General features: G+C 45.0%; 2 protein-coding genes across 4 annotated transcripts in view; one reads left to right on the top strand and one right to left on the bottom strand.

Annotated features, from left to right (window-relative positions):
* Positions 1–11,995, bottom strand: part of LOC113161614 (calpain-1 catalytic subunit-like) — a 35,206-nt gene extending 23,211 nt beyond the window's left edge. The window contains exons 1-18 of one of the 2 annotated variants that reach the window (XM_026359350.1): positions 10,645–11,015; positions 8,921–8,990; positions 7,395–7,513; positions 7,164–7,297; positions 6,069–6,237; positions 5,844–5,927; positions 5,681–5,766; positions 5,492–5,557; positions 4,417–4,577; positions 3,693–3,862; positions 3,583–3,594; positions 2,801–3,012; positions 2,505–2,541; positions 1,501–1,566; positions 1,248–1,305; positions 1,103–1,167; positions 295–363; positions 117–195 (exon numbers count right to left, since the gene is read on the bottom strand). In XM_026359350.1, coding sequence (XP_026215135.1) covers positions 117–195; positions 295–363; positions 1,103–1,167; positions 1,248–1,305; positions 1,501–1,566; positions 2,505–2,541; positions 2,801–3,012; positions 3,583–3,594; positions 3,693–3,862; positions 4,417–4,577; positions 5,492–5,557; positions 5,681–5,766; positions 5,844–5,927; positions 6,069–6,237; positions 7,164–7,297; positions 7,395–7,513; positions 8,921–8,990; positions 10,645–10,881 — 1,894 coding nt within the window. In that variant the 5' untranslated portion in view covers positions 10,882–11,015. Of the gene's footprint in view, positions 1–116; positions 196–294; positions 364–1,102; positions 1,168–1,247; positions 1,306–1,500; positions 1,567–2,504; positions 2,542–2,800; positions 3,013–3,582; positions 3,595–3,692; positions 3,863–4,416; positions 4,578–5,491; positions 5,558–5,680; positions 5,767–5,843; positions 5,928–6,068; positions 6,238–7,163; positions 7,298–7,394; positions 7,514–8,920; positions 8,991–10,644 lie in introns of both variants that reach the window. The other variant, XM_026359349.1, reaches the window with a different exon arrangement.
* A 406-nt stretch (positions 11,996–12,401) lies between these two features.
* capn8 (calpain 8) lies at positions 12,402–22,351 on the top strand. Of its 2 annotated transcripts, none has more exons than XM_026359355.1 (21): positions 12,402–12,763; positions 13,738–13,786; positions 13,901–14,019; positions 14,287–14,420; positions 15,125–15,293; positions 15,567–15,650; positions 15,788–15,873; positions 16,082–16,156; positions 16,252–16,412; positions 16,552–16,721; positions 16,952–16,963; positions 17,227–17,438; positions 17,520–17,556; positions 17,998–18,063; positions 18,216–18,273; positions 18,500–18,564; positions 19,739–19,807; positions 20,081–20,159; positions 21,464–21,580; positions 21,766–21,824; positions 22,199–22,351. In XM_026359355.1, the coding sequence occupies exons 1-21, from the start codon at positions 12,524–12,526 to the stop codon at positions 22,220–22,222; spliced, it is 2,085 nt and encodes a 694-aa protein (XP_026215140.1). In that variant the 5' UTR covers positions 12,402–12,523; the 3' UTR covers positions 22,223–22,351. The 2 variants fall into 2 exon arrangements, with proteins under 2 accessions (XP_026215140.1, XP_026215139.1); XM_026359354.1 differs by having other exon boundaries at positions 13,717–13,786.
* The last annotated feature ends 1,433 nt before the right edge of the window (positions 22,352–23,784 follow it).

Raw genomic sequence — 23,784 nt, 5'->3', positions numbered from 1 at the left:
GAGGACGTCTGTGAATCCTGCTCAGAACAGAATTGGGTTAATTCCTTCCTAATGCTGTGATTTGCTTTGACATTTGTCTCAGTCCAACATTTCCTACAGAAGAAACAAGAACTGACCTGCGTCTTTTAAGGCCACTCTCAGCTCTGGACTACTCATCGTGCCCGAGTTATCCAGGTCGTTCTTCTTGTAGATCGACTGCAGACACATGACAACACATACATCCTTGTAGATGTTTGAAAGACTTATCAGGTGAATTCTGATTTTCGGTTTTTAAAGGTTCAGCTGACGTCTCACCAGGTATCTCTGGACCTTCTTCCACAATGTGGCGAACTCCGTGATGCCGAGCTTCCCGTTTCCACTGTTCTGCTGTAGAGTTAAAGATCACTCAGAATCTGTCGGTGGAGCTGCAAGGGTGGTTTTCAGGCTGGGTGAAGTTAGTCTATAACAAGATGTTTCTGTGTTTGGTGTCACTTCTTGAACATTTCCACTGAGATCAGAAAAGTTTCCTGTGTCAGGTTTGTGTCTGCCTCTGAGCAGAGACCAGGTCTCTTTAAGCCCCTACCACGACTCCAGGAACCAGGTTACTATGAGGCAGGTGCACACAGTCGGACTAAACAGTAAAATTCTTCTTCTGTCACTAAACAGTTAGAACAGAAGTTCACTTGCTCCCGCTCTCAGTTTGGATTAGATCTGTGCAGGAGTCGCTCCACGTTCAGTTCCAAGTTTGAGACTGAAATCAACTTTTCTGATAAATCACAATCATCTGTAAAATAATCTCAATAAAAGAGGAAACGTTTCTATAAAACGCCCTGCTGTTGTCAGATCGTAGATCAGGTGAGAGCCATGTGTTTCCCATCATGCCCTGAGGTTTTACAGTCTCACTTTTACAGAGATCAGCTGCAGCACCTGGCTCCAAAATTCTTGGTCTCAGCAGGTTATCGTATGTTTGACGTCAGAGCATGTCGGACAGAAAACTACCTGGTGATCGAATCAGAGCACAACTGGATCATCTGGAACGAACCTGATTTCACCAGGTTTACAAGCTTTTAATAAACTTTTAGGAAACTGTTAAGAAGCTTGGGTGGAAAGGGTTAAAGGATACGTCCATCAGGTTGACCATCGTCATGCAGGTCTCCATACTGAAGCCGTGGGTTTTGATGTCAGTTCCTGGTAAAAAAGGAAACAGGAAGTAAAACCTACAACGGGTCTGGTTCAGACTACTAGGCTGGGTCTTCAGATTAACTCACGTTTGGCAACAATCTTATTCATGATGGTCCTCAGCTCTGCCGCAGAGATCTCCATGTCCTGAAAGACGGTGAGAAAAACATGACCCCTGCAGGTCAGCAAACACATGCCCATTCGAATGCTGAAGACGGTTTTAAAACAGCAGGACTGGTGGACGGAGCCACCATTACTATTTAAACGTAGAGTCATTTGTTCTATTTATTATTTGAAGCAGAGTTTCAGTCTTTCACTGACAGAAACAAAAAGAAAACTTACAGCACCAGCGAGTTTCATGAAGAGACTTCTGAATCCTGAATCCACCTCTGATTCAGACACCGTCTCCTGAACACATGATAACAAGAAGTTGATTAAACAGCAACAAAGCCAGGTATAACCTGCTGACTGATGGTCCAACACACAACAGGATGCTTAATACACCAAACCTTTGATAGGACTATTGTGTTATAATCATTTTCACATATATATTTACAGATCAGGACTGTGGTTTATGTAAAAACATATGTAAAAAACATTTACATAATTAATGAAAAAAAAAACCTCTATAAGCAAACAAAGGCCAAACAGATTCTACATTGTGTCTACTCTCTGCAAAGTCTCTAAATCCAGAACTTGATTAACATAGTTCATCTGCTCACAGACTCGCTGCTCCACCTTCATCACACACTGGAGCTTGTATTTCAGGTTCTTTCTGTGTTTCATATGACTGCTGCAGTCAACAGATTCTCAGAACAGCTGCAGGTCGATTTTCTGCTGACTGACTGACTGTGTTTGACCTGCTGCTCAGAAACAGACTAATTACTGTGTTCACTTCACGAATGTTCAGAAACACAATGAACAATCTGCACTGAGTGCTGTGAAGAGGAGTGACACTCCTTTAAACTGTCCCTTATATAATCCCTTGTTCAACACTTTGGAGAATCCAAAGCAGCAAAAGGTGCCAGAAGGAACCAGAAACCAGCAGAGACTCAGAGACGCTCACACACGGAAACCTCAGACCAAACAAACAAGATCCAACATGTTCCTCATCTGTGATCTCTACAGGTGTCGCTACCTGTGCTGCTTCCCTGTGTCTAGTTTTGCTGCTAAGCTAAATTAAGCTGCTCATATTTACTGAACACGGGACTCTAGCGCCCCGCTTTAGACAGAGAGGTATAAACTGTGTCCTTTAACCTTGCTCAACATTTAGGAGTAATCTTAGCCCTTGGCCCCCACACTTCTTCAACAACATTAGAGATTCATACAGAACCAGTGTTACTTACATCTTCGAGTTCAGCATTGACCGGGTCTTCACAGCGTCTGACAGGACACAGAATCACACAAACAGATTAGTCACAGACCCGGTCCACTAGCTCACTGATGTTTCCCACACAAACACCCAGAACTCCTGTTTTCACCAATGCCCCAGCACACAGTAAAACAATCTTTCAAGCCTCAAAACCTCCATCTAGGAACATTACAGAGACCACAGAGACAGAATGTGGACCAGACCAGGATCCAACACTGAGTAAAGCTCCCCCCACCAACGCATCAGCTTCAGTAAGTTTGATGTTCTTACTGAGTCTGCTGCTGCTTCTCGGAGAACACCCGGATGCAGAAGTCTCCATTTATGTCCGGTTCGAAGGTGGAGGGGACGATCAGGTACTCTCCAGGTGGCAGCTTGAAGCGATTGCTGACCTCCCGCAGGTTGATGAAGGTTTCAGACTTCGCCTTCTGAGCATGAGTCAGGAAGAAGTCCCTTGGCAGATGCACATCTCTCTGCCCATGGAACTGGAGGTGGGGGCAGAGGTCAGGACAAGTTGTTTTCAGTCATTCAGATGACAGCACTTCAAAGATCGCACAAACTGAGTCAACCATCAACCAAAACGTTTTAGTTTCCATCTGTGCTGCCTTCTCTCCATCAGACACAGGTTTCTTTCCATTTCACTGAAAATTACTATTAACTAACTACTAAGTTTAACAGAGGCCAGAAAAATCTGAACTAGGCTCAAAGTTTTACTGTTAGTTCACAGCCAAGCTAAATGGAACCTTCAAAGCTGCTGCTTTCTTGTTTATTTAGGTGAAAACTAATGCAACAACAGCCAAGGTTCGATTTTTATATGTTTCACAACATCATTTAACAACATTTTCAACCTAAATCATGACTTTGTTTGTGACAGGTTTAAAACTGTGAAGTCACATGTGCTAGTGCTGCTAAACAGAAGACGCTGTTCTGAAAACTGTGATATGTCCTGGGGGGTCAGAGCAGTTTAAAGGCTGAACGCTACACAAGAACGAATCATGATGTTTTCTTGTTTTTGACCTTTGACCTGACGTTGCTGCCCTGCATCGAGTGCTCACCTGCTGTGGAAGCTGAAAGAAGGAACAAAAGGTAAAAAACGTTAGTTGGAAATGATGAATCTGTATCACTGGGTCAGATCTTCTACTTCTCTTGGGTTCCTGCTGCTCACCTCATAGACTGCAAATCCCACAGTGTTCATGTCCTGCCCTTGTTTCCGCAGTTTTCTGCGGTTCTTCTGGATCAGACCAACCACAAAGCTGCAGCCTGTCTTACCATCTTGGTGCTCATCATCTTCCTGGTCAAGTGCGACCACGAACTGAGGATTGATGTGGAATGTGTCTGCATAGGAGAACCAGCTTCAGTTTTACTTAAACGTCTCACACCGTTGTTGCACAAAAACATTCTAACACGGCTTCACTGGCAAAAGAAACGCTCTGCATGTTCAGTTTAAATGTATTCAGATGTAATCATTCTGGGGTAAAGCCAAGGAACCTTTAACTGGGATGGTTCCTATTTGTCTATTTACTTTTAACTTTGAAGAAAGTGGATGGCGCTTTTATCACTGATGGCATCTGCTTCCTATTAACTTAGATGAATGTCTTTCCTTTGGAACTGGTTTTCTTAAGCACTGATTTTGTAGTTGTTGTAAATTTTCTTTGTATTATTTATTGTTTCCTGGATCCCAACCAGTCGAGGCAGATGTTCGTCTAACTTGAGCCTGGTTCTGCTGGAGGTGTCTCCCTCTAGGGGGCGTTTTTCCTCCATTGTTTGCCTAGTGCTTGCTCAAGTTGGTCTTGATTTATTACTGGCTTTTCCAAGTGAAACCTGGATACGCAAGTGCATTCTACTACATATACTACTCCAAGGACATTGAAGGTATTTTCAGGACTAACTGGCATAATTCCTGCAGCCTCCGGCGGTGGATCCCTTCCTCCAGGTGCCATCAAACTTGCTGACGCTCCAGGGGTGGCAGTTGTCATCTTCAATGGCATCAGGGGTCAGAGTGCACACCTCAATACGAGAGTAGTTACGGCAGAAGTCGCTGAAGGACATCCTGCAAAGATAGGACAGAGAAGAGCTCTCACTCCACTTCCATTTCACTTGTAACACACAGGACTTTGGGTGCTGTTGAGGTTCTCAAAAAAAGAAAGTTTGAAAGAGGAGTAAAGTAAATCAAACCGAAGGTGGTCTATGTCACCCCTTTTCAGCCCTGACATCCTTCCCCAGATGGCTAAACTGATGTTTACATCATCACATTAGGATTTTAAAGTCAATTCTATATCTGGCTTCCTGTCAAATATAGAATTGACTTTAAAATCCTTCTGTATGCCTTTAAGGCTATTCACAACCTAGCCCCCCCATATCTGTCCGATCTCCTCCACATTGCCTCCTCTTCTCGTTCACTCAGGTCTTCCTCCGCCATCCACCTCAATGTCCCCACTGCCCGACTTAGCACCATGGGGAGCAGAGCTTTTAGACGTTATGCCCCTACTCTTTGGAATTCACTACCACAGGACATCCGTAACACTGACTCCCTTTCTATCTTTAAATCCAAACTCAAAACCTACCTGTTCAAGATTGCATATTCACTTTAATCTACTTTTGTATTTGTATAGTTTTGATTTATTGTGTTGATTTACTTGTAAGTCTGTTTTTGATTTATTGTTGATTGTACAGTGTCCTTGAGTGTTCTGAAAGGCGCTTTAAATAAAATGTATTATTATTATTATTATTACACTTTGACTCTATGAGTGTCTTGGTCAGGTGGGACACCAACACACATCTGACACATAGGTTGAATACCTAGAACTCTGTCTTCAAGAACCTCAATCAAGTCCAGTTGTCACACTTGGAATGGTCAGTCACAACTTGAACCAGCTTAACGGTCCCGTCATTACCTGTGACCTGTGATAAAACCAGGAAACCTACGGTAGCATATTAGGTAGATATTCCAGAGAATCCACCTACCAGAACTCTCCGTCCTCTGCGTTGGAATGTGGGCAGTCTCCCTCCACGTAGTTCCACTCAGACGACCTGGGCGAACATGATAAGAACAGGTAAAATCCAACTTAGTATGATGTACTTAGATGGATGGTACAGCACAGTGGGAGGTTTGATCCTCTCACGTCAGCCAGTCTGTCTGTGTTGTGTTGTTACCCATCGCTCCAGGCTCCAGTCCACTCCACCTGACCCCAGGGGTTCCTCATTCTCACCAGCTTCTCTGGCCGTCCCCGGTAGTTCACCTAAAAAAACATAAAATCCATGTCTTATGCTCTCGCTTTCACATTAGCTTTATCGTATTCTGACTTCATGATGTTACCTCCATAGCACCAGTTAGCGAGTAGGCGTGGCCTTTCACCAACTTCTGACGAGTGATGGCCTCTGAGTCGGCAGCGCTCGTGATCTACACCAAGACAACAACAGAGACAGATCAGCACCTCAATCATCAAAACTAATTTTAAAAATCGAATTATGACTTTCCAGAATTAGAGAATATAGTGAACATAAAAAAAGATATTGCCAGTGTTTGTCCCTGCAGACTCACATCAATGGAGCAGCCCAGGAGTGCTCCGGCATCCAGGGCTTTCTTGATGATGTAGAACAGATTGGATGGGGGTCGTTGAAGCTCGTAGCTCTCAGCAATGCCTCCAGTGAAATCCTCAAAGCCCTCACTGGTAGAACCTCCAGACAACGCCTCGTAGCAGCCATTCACCCTGTGGTGCACATAACACATAACAGCGGGCTGAATATTAAGGATCTTTGGACCTTGTTAACTGCTCCTGTCAACCTGTGCTAAACTGTCTGAGTTCTGAAAATCACAATGGAAACATCTCTACTGATTGTTCAGAGCAAAACAAAGCTCATTACTTTTCCCTTCACACATGAAAATCGGCCAAATGAACAAGTTGTCGAGAATTAAATCAAAGGAGCCTTCATCACGAACTGGAACCCTGAACTTTCCGGTGACATCAACTGGAGGAGCTGTATGTGACAAAACAAAGGTCCAGAGCCGCTGGTTCGGACATTAAAAACGGACTTCAACAGACTCTAGTACAGAGTCTAGCTAGTGTCAGACTGAATACAGCAGCTGACGGTGAGTGGGCGACGTTTCTGTTGCGATGTTTCTGAACACTGTGATTTCTTCAGTGAGTTGAGCTGAGTACTTTGTGTGTCCCGTGGTTCCTTCTGTATGCTCTGCAGGTACCACCCATCACAGTAAGTATTTTCAGTAGGTGAGAACACGTTTGACAGCGACAATCTCCTGCTGAGTTCTATCAGTAAAACTGATAAAAACGACCACAAAGGTTTAGAAACACAGTGTATTAGAATTGAACATCACAGTAATGTAAGTAACACTGCCTCATGTATCCGCAGCCCCGCTGCTATATACTGTATATGTATATACACTAAACCTCATGAAACACCGTCTCCTTTCTTTGTTGCCTAATTTGACTTGTTTTATGTTCATGTGGAGTATGAGCACCTTACGCTGTTTTCAGTACAGTCCACTGGACTACACCAGTGGATTAAACCATGAGCACCTTTCAAACTGTCAGAAACACACCTAAATCATATTTAGTGTGATATTAAAACCATGTTCTTTGTCCAGGCTCTGTGACAGAACTGTGCTGGCTCTTACTTGGCGTAGGCCTTCTCCAACAGAGAGCTCCAGAACTCCCTCCCCTCGGCCGAGTGAACGAACAGCAGCTTTCCATCTTTAACGGGCAGCCGGTCGTCGATCACCACGTCCACCCACTCCCCAAACTGCCAGAACTGCAGAGACAGAGGAGACACGATGGAGAGACTGGACTGGATCCAACCTAAAGCTAAATACTTCGTGAGCCTTTCCTCAGACGCCCCCATGTGTTACCTGGAAGTGGAAGATGCCGGCGTAGTCGCTGCCAAAGCCCTGGTTGGTGGGAACGACTCTGGCCATCACATATTCGTTCTGGGTCAGGGAGGCGATGGCCGCCAACAGCCAGCAGTCACCTGGAAACACAGGCAACTCTCAGTAAGACTGAAACTAGCTGAGCCCCCAGAGTTCATTACAACCAATGTCCTTGGATCTGCTCTGAGACTGAGAATCATCTGGAAGTCCAGTAGGACCCTGGTGTGCTTTCCTAAACAGACCATTTCTGATTCTGAATCTTTGGTTCATATTTCCTCTCTTGTTCATGCACTTTTACATTATTTTCTTTAAAACCTGGATCATATATTGTAAATATCATCTGGCATCAGCTTTTTTATTGCTACTAACTAAAGGCGCAGTTCGTGAACGTTGGTTATTTTTCACAGGAACTAGTCCGGAATCAGGTTTTTGAGCTGGTCTGCAGCTTTCAGCCCGTTTTAGCTCCTAGTTTCGTTTTTTTTTCTGGTTCTGTCTGAGACCAGCTCTGACGAACCCACTGTTCAACGTTTATATATAAGTTCAAACCAGCAACAAATGAAATTTAAGGACATAAGACAGAATCAGCTGCTGCTGGACACAAGTACTGTATGTCACACGCCACAGCCACAGACAAAACCTGAAATCTGTCCCCTCCAGAGACACAGATATGTGCTGTAGTGGATGAGAGGGATCACTCTGGACTAAATTCCTGCACCGACTTTAACATGAAACTGTGGGAACACGTCAAAGACAGAAACTTCTGTTACACAACAACAGGCTGAGAGTCCCAATCTGCTGCTGTGGTTTAAAGAAGGCACGACACGCTGCTGACTCACCCACCACAAAACTGATGGGTGTGTTTGTCTGTGTCAGGGTGTGCCCTCATTGGCTGACAGCTCATACTCTAACTACACCCCCCGCCTCTCTCTCTCTGAGGTTTGGGTCTCTGAGTCTCGCCCTCGAACAAAGGCTGGCAGGCCTCTTCCTGCTCTGCTGCTTCCTGCAGCTGCAACACTGGTCACACGGTGAGGTCTCCTCCAGCAGGATCCACCTTCAACTGGTCTTTATGTTCTCTGCTGCAGAAATCAGATCTGAGAATTCAGCTGTTAGATGTAAACGATGCTTCATTAGTGCTTTCTTCCTGTTTTATCGTTCACATATTTCCTAAGTTCACACAGCAGCTCTTCTGTGCACTAAACTAAAATGTTCTGCAGAATTAAAAAGATACAGAGGAACAGACTTTGTTTAGTTTTGGTGAGTGTGTAGGACACGGTTTTTGTCCAGGTGGCCCCACAGTGAGTACAGTGATACTTAAAGTGTGAAATACGCGACAACTAAAGAGGTGAGCCCTCAGTAAACTGTGTATTTTAAAAAATACACAGTTAACGATTAAATTAACCAGCTCTCAATGACCTCTGACCTCATGCTGCGTTCAGGGACCTGTCTGACTTTCTGTACCTGTGCAGCAGTTACTGTGAGGTGTTCAGTGGCAGTCTGGAGACACTCACCCAGTGCTCCCTGGCAGATGTCGGTCCTAGTGGCCCCGCCAATGATGAACTCGGGGTTAGAGACCAGTTCCTGATGGATGACAAAGATCAGAGTGAGAAACAAAGAGCCCACAAACGTCTGACTGCTGTGTTGCCTTCACTGACCTCCCACTGCTGTTGGTGGAAAACCTGCAGCTGAGCGTCATTATTTCAGGCTGATGTGACCTGACGGCCCCCCCCCACCACACCTGTGTCTCTCATCAGGCTCAGAGCACACTTCCCAGCCCTCCCAGTCCCAGTCCACACTCACCTGCAGATCGTTGTTTTGTGGACTGAACAGTCCTGTTCTCAGCACACAACCGGTTCCTGAACCTGTTCCTGCACCTGCACGCCTGCCACCTTGTACTGCCTCTATTTTCTACTGAATCCACTGCACCTGCCGCTCCACCTGTCTCCTATCAGTCAGTTAATGACTCTGGTTTTTCTGGATTTGAGGCCCAGGTTTCTGAGTCCAGTGATCAGGTCATTGTTAGATGGTCGGGTGCACTTTGAGTCAGGTTCACTGACATAGACGTGATTCAGTGACAGACGGGTCCCAAGGTCTGAATCCAGATCTGATGAGTACCACACAGTCCTGCCCCGTGAGCCTGCTGTACAAAGTACTGCAATAATACACAGTCGCTGCACAGTTAGTGTATCTCTGCAGTACACAGCATGCAGTGACAGACAGTAACTGTACTTAGGTACTTGTACTGTAGTTTTTTCCTATTGAACTGATAAACTTCAAACCAGCAGCTGCATCACTGAGTCGTCACTGTACTTCCGGTACTACCGGTACTTCTACTACACGTTTGTACTTTTACCGGCTATTTCAATGCAGTACATTTCTAATACTGGAGTACTTCTACAATGCTGTAATGATACTTGTACTTCAGGAGAAGACTAAATGAGTTATGACACTTTGGTGATGTCATTCTCGTTGCTGCTCGTCACTTCCTGTTTCTTCTCATCTGAGGGTGTGTGTGTGGACCTGCAGGACTTGTGAGGACCTGCTTCATTATGTGGACTCTCCAGTCTTCTGAGGACGAGAAGGGCAACATGCAGGATGAGACCTGCTGCGGGTTTAGACCAGTCGGTGTGTGTACCTGTATGTGTGGCGAGACGCTAAATGCTTACAGATACTACACCGCTGTAGTATTTCTGAGGTACTAACTGTGTAGTGAGTCGTACTAGTACTGCTGTCAGTTCTGGGAGAAGTACGCAGCTCTTTACTTCAGTAAAAGTACCAGTACCACAGTGTTCAAATAGTAATAATGTTAGCAGTCCAAGTCCTGCATCAGAGTAAATGTACTTCAGTAAAAGTACTCGCTGTGTAGAAAACAGTGACTGATACAGTTTACAGTACTGCACTGTTACTAAATGAGTACTATGTTACTGCTGATCCAGCTGCAGCTGCTTTAAACTAGTAGTACTCTCGTTAACCAGTCCTCTGCTGCACTAGGTTCTGGACTTGTACCAGCTCTGACTTCACTGATGCTCCTGGATCTTTCCGTGTTTCTGGTGTAAACACTTTTTACTGACGAACCCACTTTAACAGGCTCCCTGCTCGTTTCCGGCAGGGCGGGGCCGCTCAGGTATGACTGCCCTCAGGTAATCTGTCAGCACAACAACCACCGACACCGCCCCGCCCCTCCAGGCCCAGTCCAGACCCAGGACCGGGCCCGGGTTCGGGTTCGGAGTCTTACCGTGGGCCTCTTCCAGCTGACTCCTCGGGTCTTGGAGGAGTTCCGACCCAGCTCATTGAAGCCCAGGGACTCCGGCTCGGCCGGGAAGGTCGGGTCGCAGAAGAGGCGTCCTGCGGAGCGGCACTGAGCCCGCAGAGACTCGAAGTCCTGGTTCAGGTACGGTTGCGCATTGGCGTTGGTGCCGAAACCCGCAGCCAGGGCCCGCTTCTTGGCCAGAGTGGACGCTATGCCGGACATGGTAGAAGAAGAAGATCCGTAGACAGACGAGGTGGTGGAGAAAAGACTCTTCTGCTGAACTCGTTTCCTCTCGGGGAGTTTTCAGTCAGACCTCCGCCCCTGCTCAGAGGAGGAGCCTGGTCCTGCAGATCTGGGTCTAAGCCGAGTTAAACCAGGAAATGAACAGAATAAGTGAGCTGACAGAAACCAGATTCAGGTTTGGTCAGAGACGAGCTCAGCGTCACATCCCTGAAGTTCTGGAGCCGTGTGGATGTGAGAGCTGATCCGCATCAGACCAGACCTGCTCGGTTTACATTGATGTGTTTTAACTATTCCTGTGTGAATAAACTTCTGAAAAAGAAAAGAACTAAACGTAGAAAGAGTAAAAAGCAGCTGAAGTTACTGCCTGAAACTGGTTTTACTGGATTCACAGGGAGGAGAGCAGGTGTCAAACACAGAGCTGTCAATCACTCACCTGCAGGTGACCGATGACATTACTGTGACACTACACCTGCAACAGGTGTGAATTTACAGTCAGGCAAATACACGTGATTAAACTCTGGTGGTCCACAGTAAGCTTGTGATCCTGCAGAGTCTGGAGGACTAACCTGGACTGAGCCCAGACTGAGTGGACATTGTGTGCTGTCTTAGTCTGGAGCGTTGAAGTCTCGTATGGACAGCAGGGGGAGACAGAGACACGTGGTAACGCCTCAAACCAAGCTTTTACCTGGTGCTGAAGGTTGAGGTGGATCAACAGTTCTCACCTGCTGGTCCGAAGGTGCCCCCTTTGGGTTGGAGCCTCCAGCAGTTTGGTTGATGTTTTTTCCAGGTAGGTGTTAGTTCAGACTCAGGTGAGTTTCAGGTGAATGTGAACACCTCACTGTGTTTAGCTGGCTGACGTGTCACTGCTCCTTCACCTGGACCAAAGCTCCGCCCCCTCACACCTGACCACCAGATACCTGAACACACTCTTCATAACTTCACAAAATCGCAGCAGATTTCGTCTGAATTTTTGTAGACGCTCAACAAATTCTCCAGACCTTCATCAGACCTTCATCAGATCCTCATCAGATCCTCATCAGACCTTCATCAGACCTTCATCAGATCCTCATCAGATCCTCATCAGACCTTTATCAGACCTTCATCAGATCCTCATCAGACCTTTATCAGACCTTCATCAGATCCTCATCAGACCTTCATCAGATCCTCATCAGATCCTCATCAGACCTTTATCAGACCTTCATCAGATCCTCATCAGGCCTTCATCAGACCTTCATCAGATCCTCATCAGATCCTCATTAGACCTTCATCAGCTCCTCATCAGATCCTCATCAGACCTTCATCAGACCTTCATCAGATCCTATTCAGGCCTTCATCAGACCTTCATCAGATCCTCATCAGACCTTCATCAGATCCTCATCAGACCTTTATCAGACCTTCATCAGATCCTCATCAGGCCTTCATCAGACCTTCATCAGATCCTCATCAGATCCTCATTAGACCTTCATCAGATCCTCATTAGACCTTCATCAGATCCTCATTAGACCTTCATCAGATCCTCATTAGATCCTCATTAGACCTTCATCAGATCCTCATTAGACCTTCATCAGATCCTCATTAGACCTTCAGCAGACCTTCAGCAGATCCTCATCAGACCTTCAGGATGGCAAACACTGCAGGTGTGTTGGCAAGAAGAAAGGCCCGGGAAGAGGACGGCATTGGCAGCCATACCAACGCCGTCCCCTTCCACCAGCAGGACTTTGAGCTGCTCCGGAGAAAGTGTCTGCAGACCGGCTCCCTGTTCTGTGACCCCACCTTTCCTGCCGGCTGGGACTCTCTGGGCTACAACCAGCTGGGACGCTACTCGTCCAAAACCATCGGGGTGGAGTGGAAACGACCCTCGGTAAGCTGCGACTACATCAGTTTTTAATCTGTCAGAGTACAAAACATCAGGAAACTGAATGTCCCAGAGTCCAGAGTGACGTCTTCAGCCGTTGAAGAACTGGACACACTGACAGGTGGACAGTTTAAAGCCTTCAAACTAAAGTACTGTCTCAGAAAGACGCCCTGAAACTCCACATTACAGGTGCAAACAGCAGTTTTACTGCTGCTGTTCTTGCTTTTATTTGCAGTTTATTTAATTTTTTCAGAACTACCGTTTGAGGAAAGAGTCCTGCTGAAACCTTATCAGAGGCTGCTGGAAACATTTTGAACATCCAGCTGAAAATGTGTTGTTTGTTTGAGAGTCAGGACATGATTAGCCTAGCCTAGCCTAGACTAGCATAGCATAGCATAACCACCAACAACACTTTGTAGTCTCAGGTAAAGTTGCTGCTCGAACCTTTTCTGCACAGTCTCATCAGTTTCACCACATTTATCAGCATTTTAACTATTAAAGATAAATTCAAACCACCTCCACTGATAAAATAGAGTCTGACTGGAATTCTGCTTATCATTAACCAAACAACTGTGACCACACCTGAGGCTGCTCTTACACCTGCACAGGTGATATCAGGTTTTCCCTGAGTTTAGTTTCCACCGCAGGTTGTTTCTGTAAATGCAGCTCATACTGAGGTTTGATTGAAATGTTCAATTAAACATTTAAATTAAAAAAATGGTTTATTTCACGAGTTTGGATTTAAAATGAGTTTACAGCACAAAATAAATGGAGATAAATAATAATAAATAAAAAAAAAACGACATGTCAGAGAATCTGAATAAAATATCAGCTCTTACTAGTCATTTACCAAGTCGCAGCATCTCATGGAAACTTCTAGAGAGTAAGCCTGTTGCTTCAAGACAGACTTTAAAAACTGTGAACCTGTCCTTTAACCACCTGCTGTCTCGTCCAATCAGGAGCTGTGTTCTAATCCTCAGTTTATCGTTGACGGAGCCACAAGAACCGACATCAGTCAGGGAGCTCTGGGTGAGAACACAGACACACGCCAACTTAGCTAACCACTAAACCTGAAACCAAACTGCCCCTGAAAGTGAGGACAACAGACAGCTGTAATCACATGATGTGGTTTCTGTCCTTCAGGTGACTGCTGGCTGCTGGCTGCCATCGCGTCTCTCACTCTGGACCCTCAGATCCTGAAAAGAGTGGTGCCTCCTGGCCAGAGCTTTACGTCGCAGTACGCCGGCATCTTCCACTTCCAGGTGTCAGTCAGCCAAAGTCTTACTAGATTTCTTCCAAGTCAGCGTCTGGTTAAAGACACATTCACTTGTTGCTACAGTGTGTTACTGTCTTCTGTTCATTAATCAGACAGTCGGTGTCTGAGAGATCTGGGAGAGCATGAGGGACAGATCAGGACCTAACACTGGAGAGAAACACTATAGAAATGTGTAGTACATGTGATGTTAGAAGAACTGGACTAGGGACTCTTCAGCTGTCCTGTAAATGACTCACGGTTCCTGTTCGCGCAGCTGTGGCAGTACGGAGAGTGGGTGGACGTGGTGGTGGACGACCGGCTGCCCACCAGAGACGGGAAGCTGCTGTTCGTCCACTCAGCCGAGGGCGGAGAGTTCTGGAGCGCCCTGCTGGAGAAGGCCTACGCCAAGTAGGAGACGAGAACAACATGTCACACTGAAGTTAGAATAAACTGGATAAATAGTTCTGACTGTGGATCAGGAAACAGAGTGGTCGTCAGATTTTCAGTCTTTTAATTTGATTGTACTTTATAAAGACTGAGCTCCTTTAACACGTGGCACTAGATAAATAACTAACCCTATAACTAGATACAGCACCAACCAGAGCAGCTTTACCAGGCCTGCATTCATTCATTCATTTCTTTCTTTTACTGTTACCTGTAAGTTTCTTATTTCTTGGCCACTTCAGGGTCTGTGCTTGCTCCAGGTTAGAAAACAGGGTTTGTTTTTCCATTTAGTCGGCCAAATGACTAAATGGAAATGGAAAGTGTTTAATTTACAAATTCTTTAGCTTAGATCACACTTGAATAGATGTTGGACAGTGAATGTGATGCACAGGGATCAGGACCAGGGTCCCTGCTGTGTGTAGCTGTGTGTTGGAGGTGATTGTGATCAGGTGGAGCAGAGTTTTCTGAGTAAACAGTGGCCGGTGACCAGCCTGGAAAACAAACAGAGCAGCTGATAGCAGCTGCTGACTCAGCTCTTTATCCTCAAGAGGTAAAAGCGTCACACCTGTCGCTCAGATGTGTTCGTGCCTCACTGATTTCATCAGTTGGATTTTCAGGTCACGTGTTTCATTATACACCATCATGTGACAAGTTCCCTCCTCTTGCAGGGTGAACAGCTCGTACGAGGCCCTGACTGGAGGCTCCACTATTGAGGGTTTTGAAGATTTCACTGGAGGGATCTCGGAGAGCTACGACCTGAAGGAGGCACCACCTTTCCTGTTCAACATTATGAGGAAAGCTCTGAGGCTCGGCTCTCTGCTCGGCTGCTCCATCGATGTAAACACAAATCTGGGCATTCCTATAATTCCTGTCTGATAAAACAATATTAGTCCAGCGTGTATCCAGTATCCAACTTGAACTTTCAGCTGATTAGAGTAAAACTCCGACAGTGCTCTTATTAGCTCAGTTAGCATATTTAGCACATTAGTTGATCTACCTTAATGAATTAATTAGCTTTTCAGGTCATTTAACATTCAGCATTTAGCAGCTCTTCAACTGTCTGAACACAAAAACCAGTGTTTTGTCACTGACAGTTTGTATTTGTGTCAGATTGGCAGCTCGTCAGAGATGGAGGCAATGACCAGGCAGAAGCTGGTCAAAGGTCACGCCTACTCCATCACTGCAGCAGAGCAGGTGAGGCATTCTGGGAAATTATGGGGCACAGGATGTGCTGAAATAAATCCAGTTTGGGTTGTTTTTATGAGCAGGAACAGGAGCATCTGCAGCTGGTTTTATAGTCTCAGAATAACACATGAGGTTCTGTTCTGCAGGTCCATCACCTGGGTTCTCTGGTGGACCTGGTGAGGATCAGGAACCCCTGGGGTCAGGTGGAGTGGACCGGAGCTTGGAGCGACGAGTGAGTGCAGTTGATCAGATCTATGAGTCCATTCACAGAAAGTCTGCAGTGTCCTTATGGTGTGATCAGGATGCCTTTCCAGTCGCACCAACTTGGCTGTTTACTGGTCCAGATAGACTTGTCCTGGGAGACTCTGCAGGGCTTCAATACTAAAATATTCAGTCCGAACTCTGCACGTGATCACAGCGTTTTTACTGTTGTTTGTCAGTTCGAAGGACTGGGACAGAGTTGAGCCGGAGGAGAAGAAGAAGCTGGACTACTCCGCTGATGATGGAGAGTTCTGGTGGGTGAAGATTCATCCTGTCAGTATTTTTCTCTTGGTCCAATGATCCAGTTCAGACCTTCTTCTTTTTCTTCTCCTCTTCTCTGGTGATGAAGGATGTCCTACTCCGATTTTGTGAGTCAGTTCTCGTGCCTTGAAATCTGCAACCTGGTGCCCGACATGCTCAGCAGTGATGAGGTCGGACACTGGAACTACGCTGAGTTTGAAGGGGCGTGGAGGGTCGGCTCCACAGCTGGAGGCTGCAGGAACTCTCCCGGTACCACATTTTTAGAGTGTCACGTTCAGCCTCCTGATCGTGACACACTAAGAAACATAAAAATGACATAATAACAAATAAACAAATAACATTTGAGTAACCACTTTTCAGTGGGACAACGCCTGTTTTCTCTCTGCAGCCACGTTCTGCTCCAACCCTCAGTTCTTCATCCGCCTTGAGGATGTGGATGACGAGCCTCACGACGGCGAGGACGGCTGCACCGTCCTGGTCGGCCTGATGCAGAAAGGCGCTCGCAGGGAGAGACGCTTCGGACGGGACCTCAACACCATCGGATTCGCCATCTACGAGGTGAAGCACAGAAAGGTCATGAGACCACAGGAACCTGGATCAGAGTCTGTGACTGTCCAGGAAAAAATGTGGTTGATGTTTTCATTGAGTGACCCATGGCTCCTGTGTCCAGAATTACTTCTACATGTTGGTTGTGACTGCGCCTCTCGACTCTTCATGCGTGACTTCATCCAGTCTGACTTCACACTGACCTGGAAGTCCTCACTTGCCTCTTTGTGTTTTTCCCTCAGGTGCCTGCTGAAGTGAGTCCTCGACCAAAAACAGATTCAAATTTAGATTTACTTCTTCCAACAAAGGAATATAAGGTTAAAACACAGTAAAGTCATTTGTGATCCCAGGTGATGTGATTAACACTTAGTAGTTCTCCACCAGACTTGCTTTCTTCCAGGTAAGCATTAAAAAACACCTGACATAGGTGACCCATACTTCTGCTGTGTTCATGCAGTTGAGAGGTGTTGGGAGTCTCCACTGCTTCTGTCTGACCCGCTTCTTCTTCTGTGGTTAGTATAAAGGTCGCACTAATGTCCGTCTGGGCCCTGATGTCCTGTTGCAAAAGACGGCTGTGGCTCGCAGTCAGACCTTCATCAACCTGAGGGAGGTGAGTGAGCGGTTCAAGCTGCCGCCTGGAGAGTACGCCATCATCCCCTCCACCTTCGAACCACATCGCCAGGGAAGCTTCATCCTGAGGGTGTTCACGGAGAAAGAAGCCCACAGCAGGTCAGACTTATACTGGGATTCTGGTCAGACCGATAAAGACAGATGAGCTCTTTATTTTTCTTTTTTCTCTGTTTGCTTCAGCCCGATGGAGGAGGACGTAAATACTGACATCCAGGAGGTTTGTAGAGATCAAACTTGACTCTGGTGGACAATCCCTGAACCACTTGTCGTCTTGGAATCTGTTCGTGCTGTCAGGGAAAATAGAAATCCACTGATGGAGAAACCGGGTCTTTTAGGACAATCAGGAAGTCAGCTGACCTTGCTAATTAATCTCTGCAGTAATGATCCAGTGAAAGGCTCTGATCTCTTTAGATCCAGCTTATGTCGATCGTTTTGATAAAACTATGGGCCCCTAAAGTCCCCAACTTTGTGGCCAAAGCTATTTCCTCATGTCCATGAGTCAGTATCTGATTATTAGCCCGTGTCATACTGAATCATGCTGTTTGCAGGTATTGCACCGTATTATTACAACCTGTCTTTACTTCGTCTTATATATTGAACCAACAAGACAACAAACTGTCCCCAACTATTTTATCTTGTATCAACATTTTCCCTGCAGCCCGACTTTGGACATGATGACGTGGATCCTCACTTCAAACGTCTCTTTGTCCAGATCTGTGGAAACGTAAGAACGTCCGCTCCACCTGATGGAAGCACTTTGTTGTGGGGCCTGTTTATCTGTTTTTATTTATAGTTGCTGCTGTTTTCTCTTTTAATTGTTGAGGTAAATAAGGCTCATTCTGTTCTGATCTAAGATTACAATACTTGGTTCAACAGGACTCTGAGATTTCCACATTTGAGCTTCAACAGATTTTGGACAAAGTTGTTTCTCAGAGTAAGAAGTTTATTCTTGATATTACTAGAGATCATTAGGTGTTCATTCTGTTTTTTATTTATTAAGCACTGACCAGTATTTCTGTTTCATGAATGATTTTCTTTTTTTTGCTGTTTTTTGTTGGAAGCTTCTGTGTGTCACTCAGTCAGCAGCTTGTTAAATGCATCATTTCCATCATTGATTTACATACTATCAGTATTTGTGATCTGTCTGTCCTGATTTCAAGGATCTGATATAAAAACTGACGGCTTCAGTCTGCAAACCTGCCGCAACATCATCAGTCTACTGGATGTATCCTTTAATATGTACCTGAAATCATGAGTCAGTCAATAAGATAGGGTTGGTCAGAAACAGCACAGACTGGATGGATCGAACGTTTCAAAGAAAGATGAGTGAAGAAATTTGCACTTCTGTCTGTCTCTATGGCATCTTCAACTCAGTTCAGACCTTCCACACAGACCCAGATCCTTGTGTGGACACTTGTCATCTCTCATCTTTACTGCTGTAGTGTTTTAGTGACAGGACAATCATCTGCACAATCAAGCCAGATGATGATGATCCAAAAAGCAGCAGCATGTTTTAATTCTGATCAGTGAAAAAGGACAAATCACTGTTGTTCACGTCTCTGCTCTGACTTCCTGTAATTCTCACCTGCAGAGTGGTCACCTCACAGCACCTTCCTACCTGAGCTCCCTGACCCCGGTCGAAAGTCCCTCTCTAGGATTCTCTGGTCTGGTCTCTACGACAAAAGTAACAAAGAAAAGTAAAACTGGACATAACATGTGGCTTACCAACTGCACAGGTCATGTTAAAGTCAATTTATTTCAGTTCAGAGGTGAAATAAAGCCAAAACAAACAAACGTACTACTACACCTTAAACCTGCTAAACCAAAACCAATAAGACAGATTTTCTAACCTAACCTGAACCCAGCAGAAAACAGGACTCCCACTGTGGTCACCACATCCTCAGTACCTAAAGTAACAATCCACAGCTCCCTTAGCACATACACAACTCTCTAGACTACTTAGAACCTCACAAACAGAATGCTGGTTTAGGTGGATGCAATCAGGTTGCAGCACTTGATTTAAATGGGCCAATAAAATGTGACACAAACCTTTCATTTTGCTATTGGTCCACCCACACACCAACACACTTCATTTGCCCAGGGGAGGAGAGAGAGCGAAGACTCTAATGTCACAGGACACGTTGCATTAAGACCAAACAGGAGAACATCATCAAGGTGTTGAACCTCAGCATCAGTCTGATATGTTTCCACAAGGGGGCAGCAGCGCACCTGAAAGCAGACAGCTTGATACGAACGGTTCGTTTGACAATCTTTAAGAACAGCAGAGGAAGGAATTCATGTATAAGGTGAACACAGGTGATGAGATTTACCTGCACAGCACATCAGTGTGTGGCTGCTCCAAATAAACAACATAAACAAGCTCTTTAACTGGTGTTCAGATGGACGGCAGCAGTAAACTGGGCCTGGTGGAGTTTCACACTCTGTGGACAAAGATGCAGAGATACCTGGTGAGAACTGAGCAGAAATACTCAAATGTAACAATCCTTTCATTTGAAATCTGTCACAGGTGTTTGTGGTATTTTGTCCGTCTTGTTTCAGTGATGCTAAATAACAGAAACAGCTCTCAGTGTAACACAGGACAGTTCAGCAGCACAGGATTATTCCAGACTGGGTCAGGCTGGCTTACCTTTACTCAGGTGTCCCTAATAAACTGAACACCGGAGTGTGTTTGTCTTGTGTGTGTCTTTTTTGTTCCTAAATCAGGGGTTTTCTTCTCGTAGGAGATCTTTAGGAGTCACGACATGGATGGTTCTGGTTCCATGAGCAGTCACGAGCTTAGAGCTGCTCTTTCTGAAGCCGGTAAGATTCATGTAACTCCCTAAAACCCATCTGTAACTCTGCAGCTGGTGGATCTTTGTCAGCTTTTACTTCTGTCTCATACAATTTCTTTATTTCCCTTTGCCCCTGTTAAATATAAAAACTAATTTACTACTTAATGACCTGCAAAACTCACATCTACCATGATCCATGAGGAGGATCCAGGTTGTACTTAGAAACCAGAACGATGATTCTAGAGGTTGGTTAGTTCTACAAAACAACTTTATTTAGGTTACCTAAAAACATCACAAACCTGGAGAGAAGAAAATATCACAGATATGTTTAAATTACATTTAGTAAAAATTTGTTTATGACAGATTCGTTCCTCCTGTTCATGACACGGTGCCTTAGAACCTGCAGTGAGCAGGTTTCTGCTGCAGCAGCGTTTCAGCCGTGGTGCAGAGACAGCTGGAATCACTGTGTCTGTGGGTCCGCCCACTAGTTCTACTAAACTGAATTTATGTGAGACTCTATCCAGTTTGAACAAACTTTATTGGAGGTGTGTACAGAACAGGTGAACGATGTCCTCATCACTCCTGTAAACATTAAATGAAAGGTCAGTTTGAACTGGAGGAAGAATTACAGTAGAACCTGGTCCAGATCCATGTGATCACTGAGCTCCATGAGTCCTTGTGATTTTTTTTAGTAGGTGGAGAGTCAGACAGGAAATTTGGCGAGAGAGAATGTGACATGAATCAAAGGTTGACGTTGCAGTTACCTGGCATGTGCACCAACAATTAAGCTGCCAGGGCACTCCTGTAAATGTGTCCCTGAAAGAGGTCTCAGTGGTCTCTGAGGTGTTCTGGACTTTTACAAGCAATAATTGTAGTTTAATGAGTTCCAGAGACCCCAAGGTGCCTCAGGATCTTGACACCCTTACAACATTCCATTAAAGGGACTAAATGAGGACTCTGTGTCCAGGGCCACACAGCCATGTTGTCTGAGGACAAGTCTCTGTCTTCTTGGGCTCTTGGTCTGTGCCCAGCAGACCCGTTCATGATCTGCATCCCAGAAGACTCTAGTTGTTCCACACGTGGGTTCATGGTGCAGGTTACCGTGGATGGTTCAGATGATTTTTAAACGTGCTGTCACAGTTATTTGTTTCACCTGGTCTTGTTTTATCTTGGAGAACATTTAGACCTGTATCTAATGGTTCTAAATGAGGTTCTAGATAAATAGTTTTCATACTCAGGTTTCAGGAAGGCCTGGTCCTGGTGTTCAGTAAAGGGACTCTGTGTGGTTTGAAATGAGGGTTTTAGATTCTCCCTGTGTTTGTGTCTCTGCAGGATTCCAGGTGAACAGCTCTGTGATCCAGGAGATTGTGGCTCAGTTCGCTGACACCAGCTTCGCCGTCGACTTTGACGGTTTCTTCGGCTGTCTGATCCGCCTGGAGCTGCTCTTTAGTGAGTCACAGTAACTGAAGTGTTTCCACAGGGTTTTGACTTCTCCCTCAGACCTTTGGTAGTTCTGTAAGGTGGATCTGTTTCCTCTCACAGATCATTGTTGGAGAACGTTAGGAAAGACACGTCACGAGGAAACTGATCTTGGTCCCAGACAGTTTAAATAAAATGTTTTATATCTTCCACAGAAATATTCCGAACTCTGGACAAGAAGAATCAGGGAAAGATTGAACTGGACCTGCAGCAGGTAAAACTTAAAACAGTCCTGAACTGGTCTGATGAGTGGTCTTCCTGGTACATCCCGCTGGTTCCCTCAGTGCACCTTTATGATTTTGTTCAGATTTCTCTTCTGTTATTTCCTAAATACCCAGATCCAAAACCCTGAAAACCTAATACCCAGACCCAAGAACCTCAAAACCTAATACCCAGACCCAAGAACCTCAAAACCTAATACCCAGACCCAAGAACCTTAAAACCTAATACCCAGACCCAAGAACCACAAAACCTAATACCCAGACCCAAGAACCTTAAAACCTAATACCCAGACCCAAGAACCACAAAACCTAATACCATTTTGTCCTATTAACCTGCTAAATGTCTACCTCTTGATTTTTATTGCAGTGGATCTGCCTTGCCATCAACTGACTACCACCTGGTCCTGGAGCACAGAACACCTGCAGGAAGTCCAGTTAAAATGTGATTTGATCCAGATTTAATCCCATATTAACCATGATTTTGGTTTCCTCTGTTTGAATAAATCCAAATCTTCATGTTTCTGTTGTTTCAGTTGTCATGTTTCACAGAACAAAAGCATAGTGTAAATACACAAAGGCGTCTTAAAGGGGGGTCCGCTTCTCACCAGTACACTGTTTCTGTGTAGAAAAGACTTTAGACTTATCATTACACCTGGAACAACATAAAGCTGGATGTGTGGTGGCACATCTGTCATCCTGTCACAAAACATAGTCCACACTAAACGTGTCGGTTTCCTGCTGCTGTCTGTCCTGAGGACGGAGAGAAACCTGGAGAAACCCTACAGAGCGGAGGCTCTGACGACATGCTGCCTGTTACACTGCCCACTTTTAATCCGTTTCCTTCATGTTGTTTCCTCTCTGTATCTTACTATAGTGTTATAATGAAGGTAATTACATTCAATCTCAAAATAACATGATTAATAACAAATAGACAAGAAGTTCAGATCTCATCATGTAATAAACTGCTTTCCTCTGTCGGGCGCCTCTCCCTGTTACTGAGTCTCTGGTCTTGAGCAGATCAGTCCTGGAAATCCCCTCTGACAGTGTGTTGGTCATCTCCAGAGCTCCACCTAACCTAAAGTTCTGCACCATCACACTCACAGTTTGCTGTGTTAGCACCTTTCAGGTGATTAGTCGCTAATTAAAGAAGCTGAATTAAATCAACACCGAAATGGCAGTTTATTAACACTTATTTCCAGGTAGATGTTGGTTCCCTAAAAGACAAAGTGCTGGTTCAGTCAGGTGTGTTGGGTTTTCTCTACAGTTGTTTTTACTTTACATGTAATTAGGTTCTGTATAAATGAACTGAACACACAGATGGAATCAGTTCCTGCTTCAGAACAGCTACTTTCCCTTGTGTCAGTACTTGGAGAAGACTTTATTAAAGGAGTTCTATTATACAGTTTTCAGGCTAAATTTATTGGACCTGGATGTCTCAAGACTTTTTCATCCACTGTCCTGTCTGACAGTGGGTGTTTCCACCCTCTGTCAGAGCAGACGTTGTCTTGTCGGGGACTTTTGAGAAGGAGGAGGCTGATGGTGGGTTACAGGGTCCTTCTTAACCGTAACCGTGTTTAGCGTAACATGTAGCTAGCGCTAACGTGCCAATTCTGTTAACTATTTTGGTTGACAACACTATAATAAATAAGTAGTAGTACGTAACATTTAGGTTCCGTATTTTTCACTGGTCGTATTTGTCACTGATTTAGAATATAGTCAGTTTACACAGCCCCTGTATGCTGCCACAGTTACTCAGTTACTTACTTTTCAGTGATAAAAACACACTTACACTGGGTGTGTTGATCACACTATGTGTGTCTGATTTAGTTTCATATGCTTGATTCTGGGAGAAAAGCTCAGATTTTTCAACTAAATTGTGCCAGGGTGTCTACAGAATATAACTAAAGTGTAGGTTTTCTATTTTTCTGACCTGGACTGTTTATGGGCACACAG

The sequence above is a fragment of the Anabas testudineus genome, chromosome 1, assembly GCF_900324465.2.
Source record: "Anabas testudineus chromosome 1, fAnaTes1.2, whole genome shotgun sequence".
Classification (NCBI taxonomy): Eukaryota; Metazoa; Chordata; class Actinopteri; order Anabantiformes; family Anabantidae; genus Anabas; species Anabas testudineus.
Note: the sequence above shows the minus strand (reverse complement) of the source record. Positions and strands in the feature narration are given on the sequence as shown.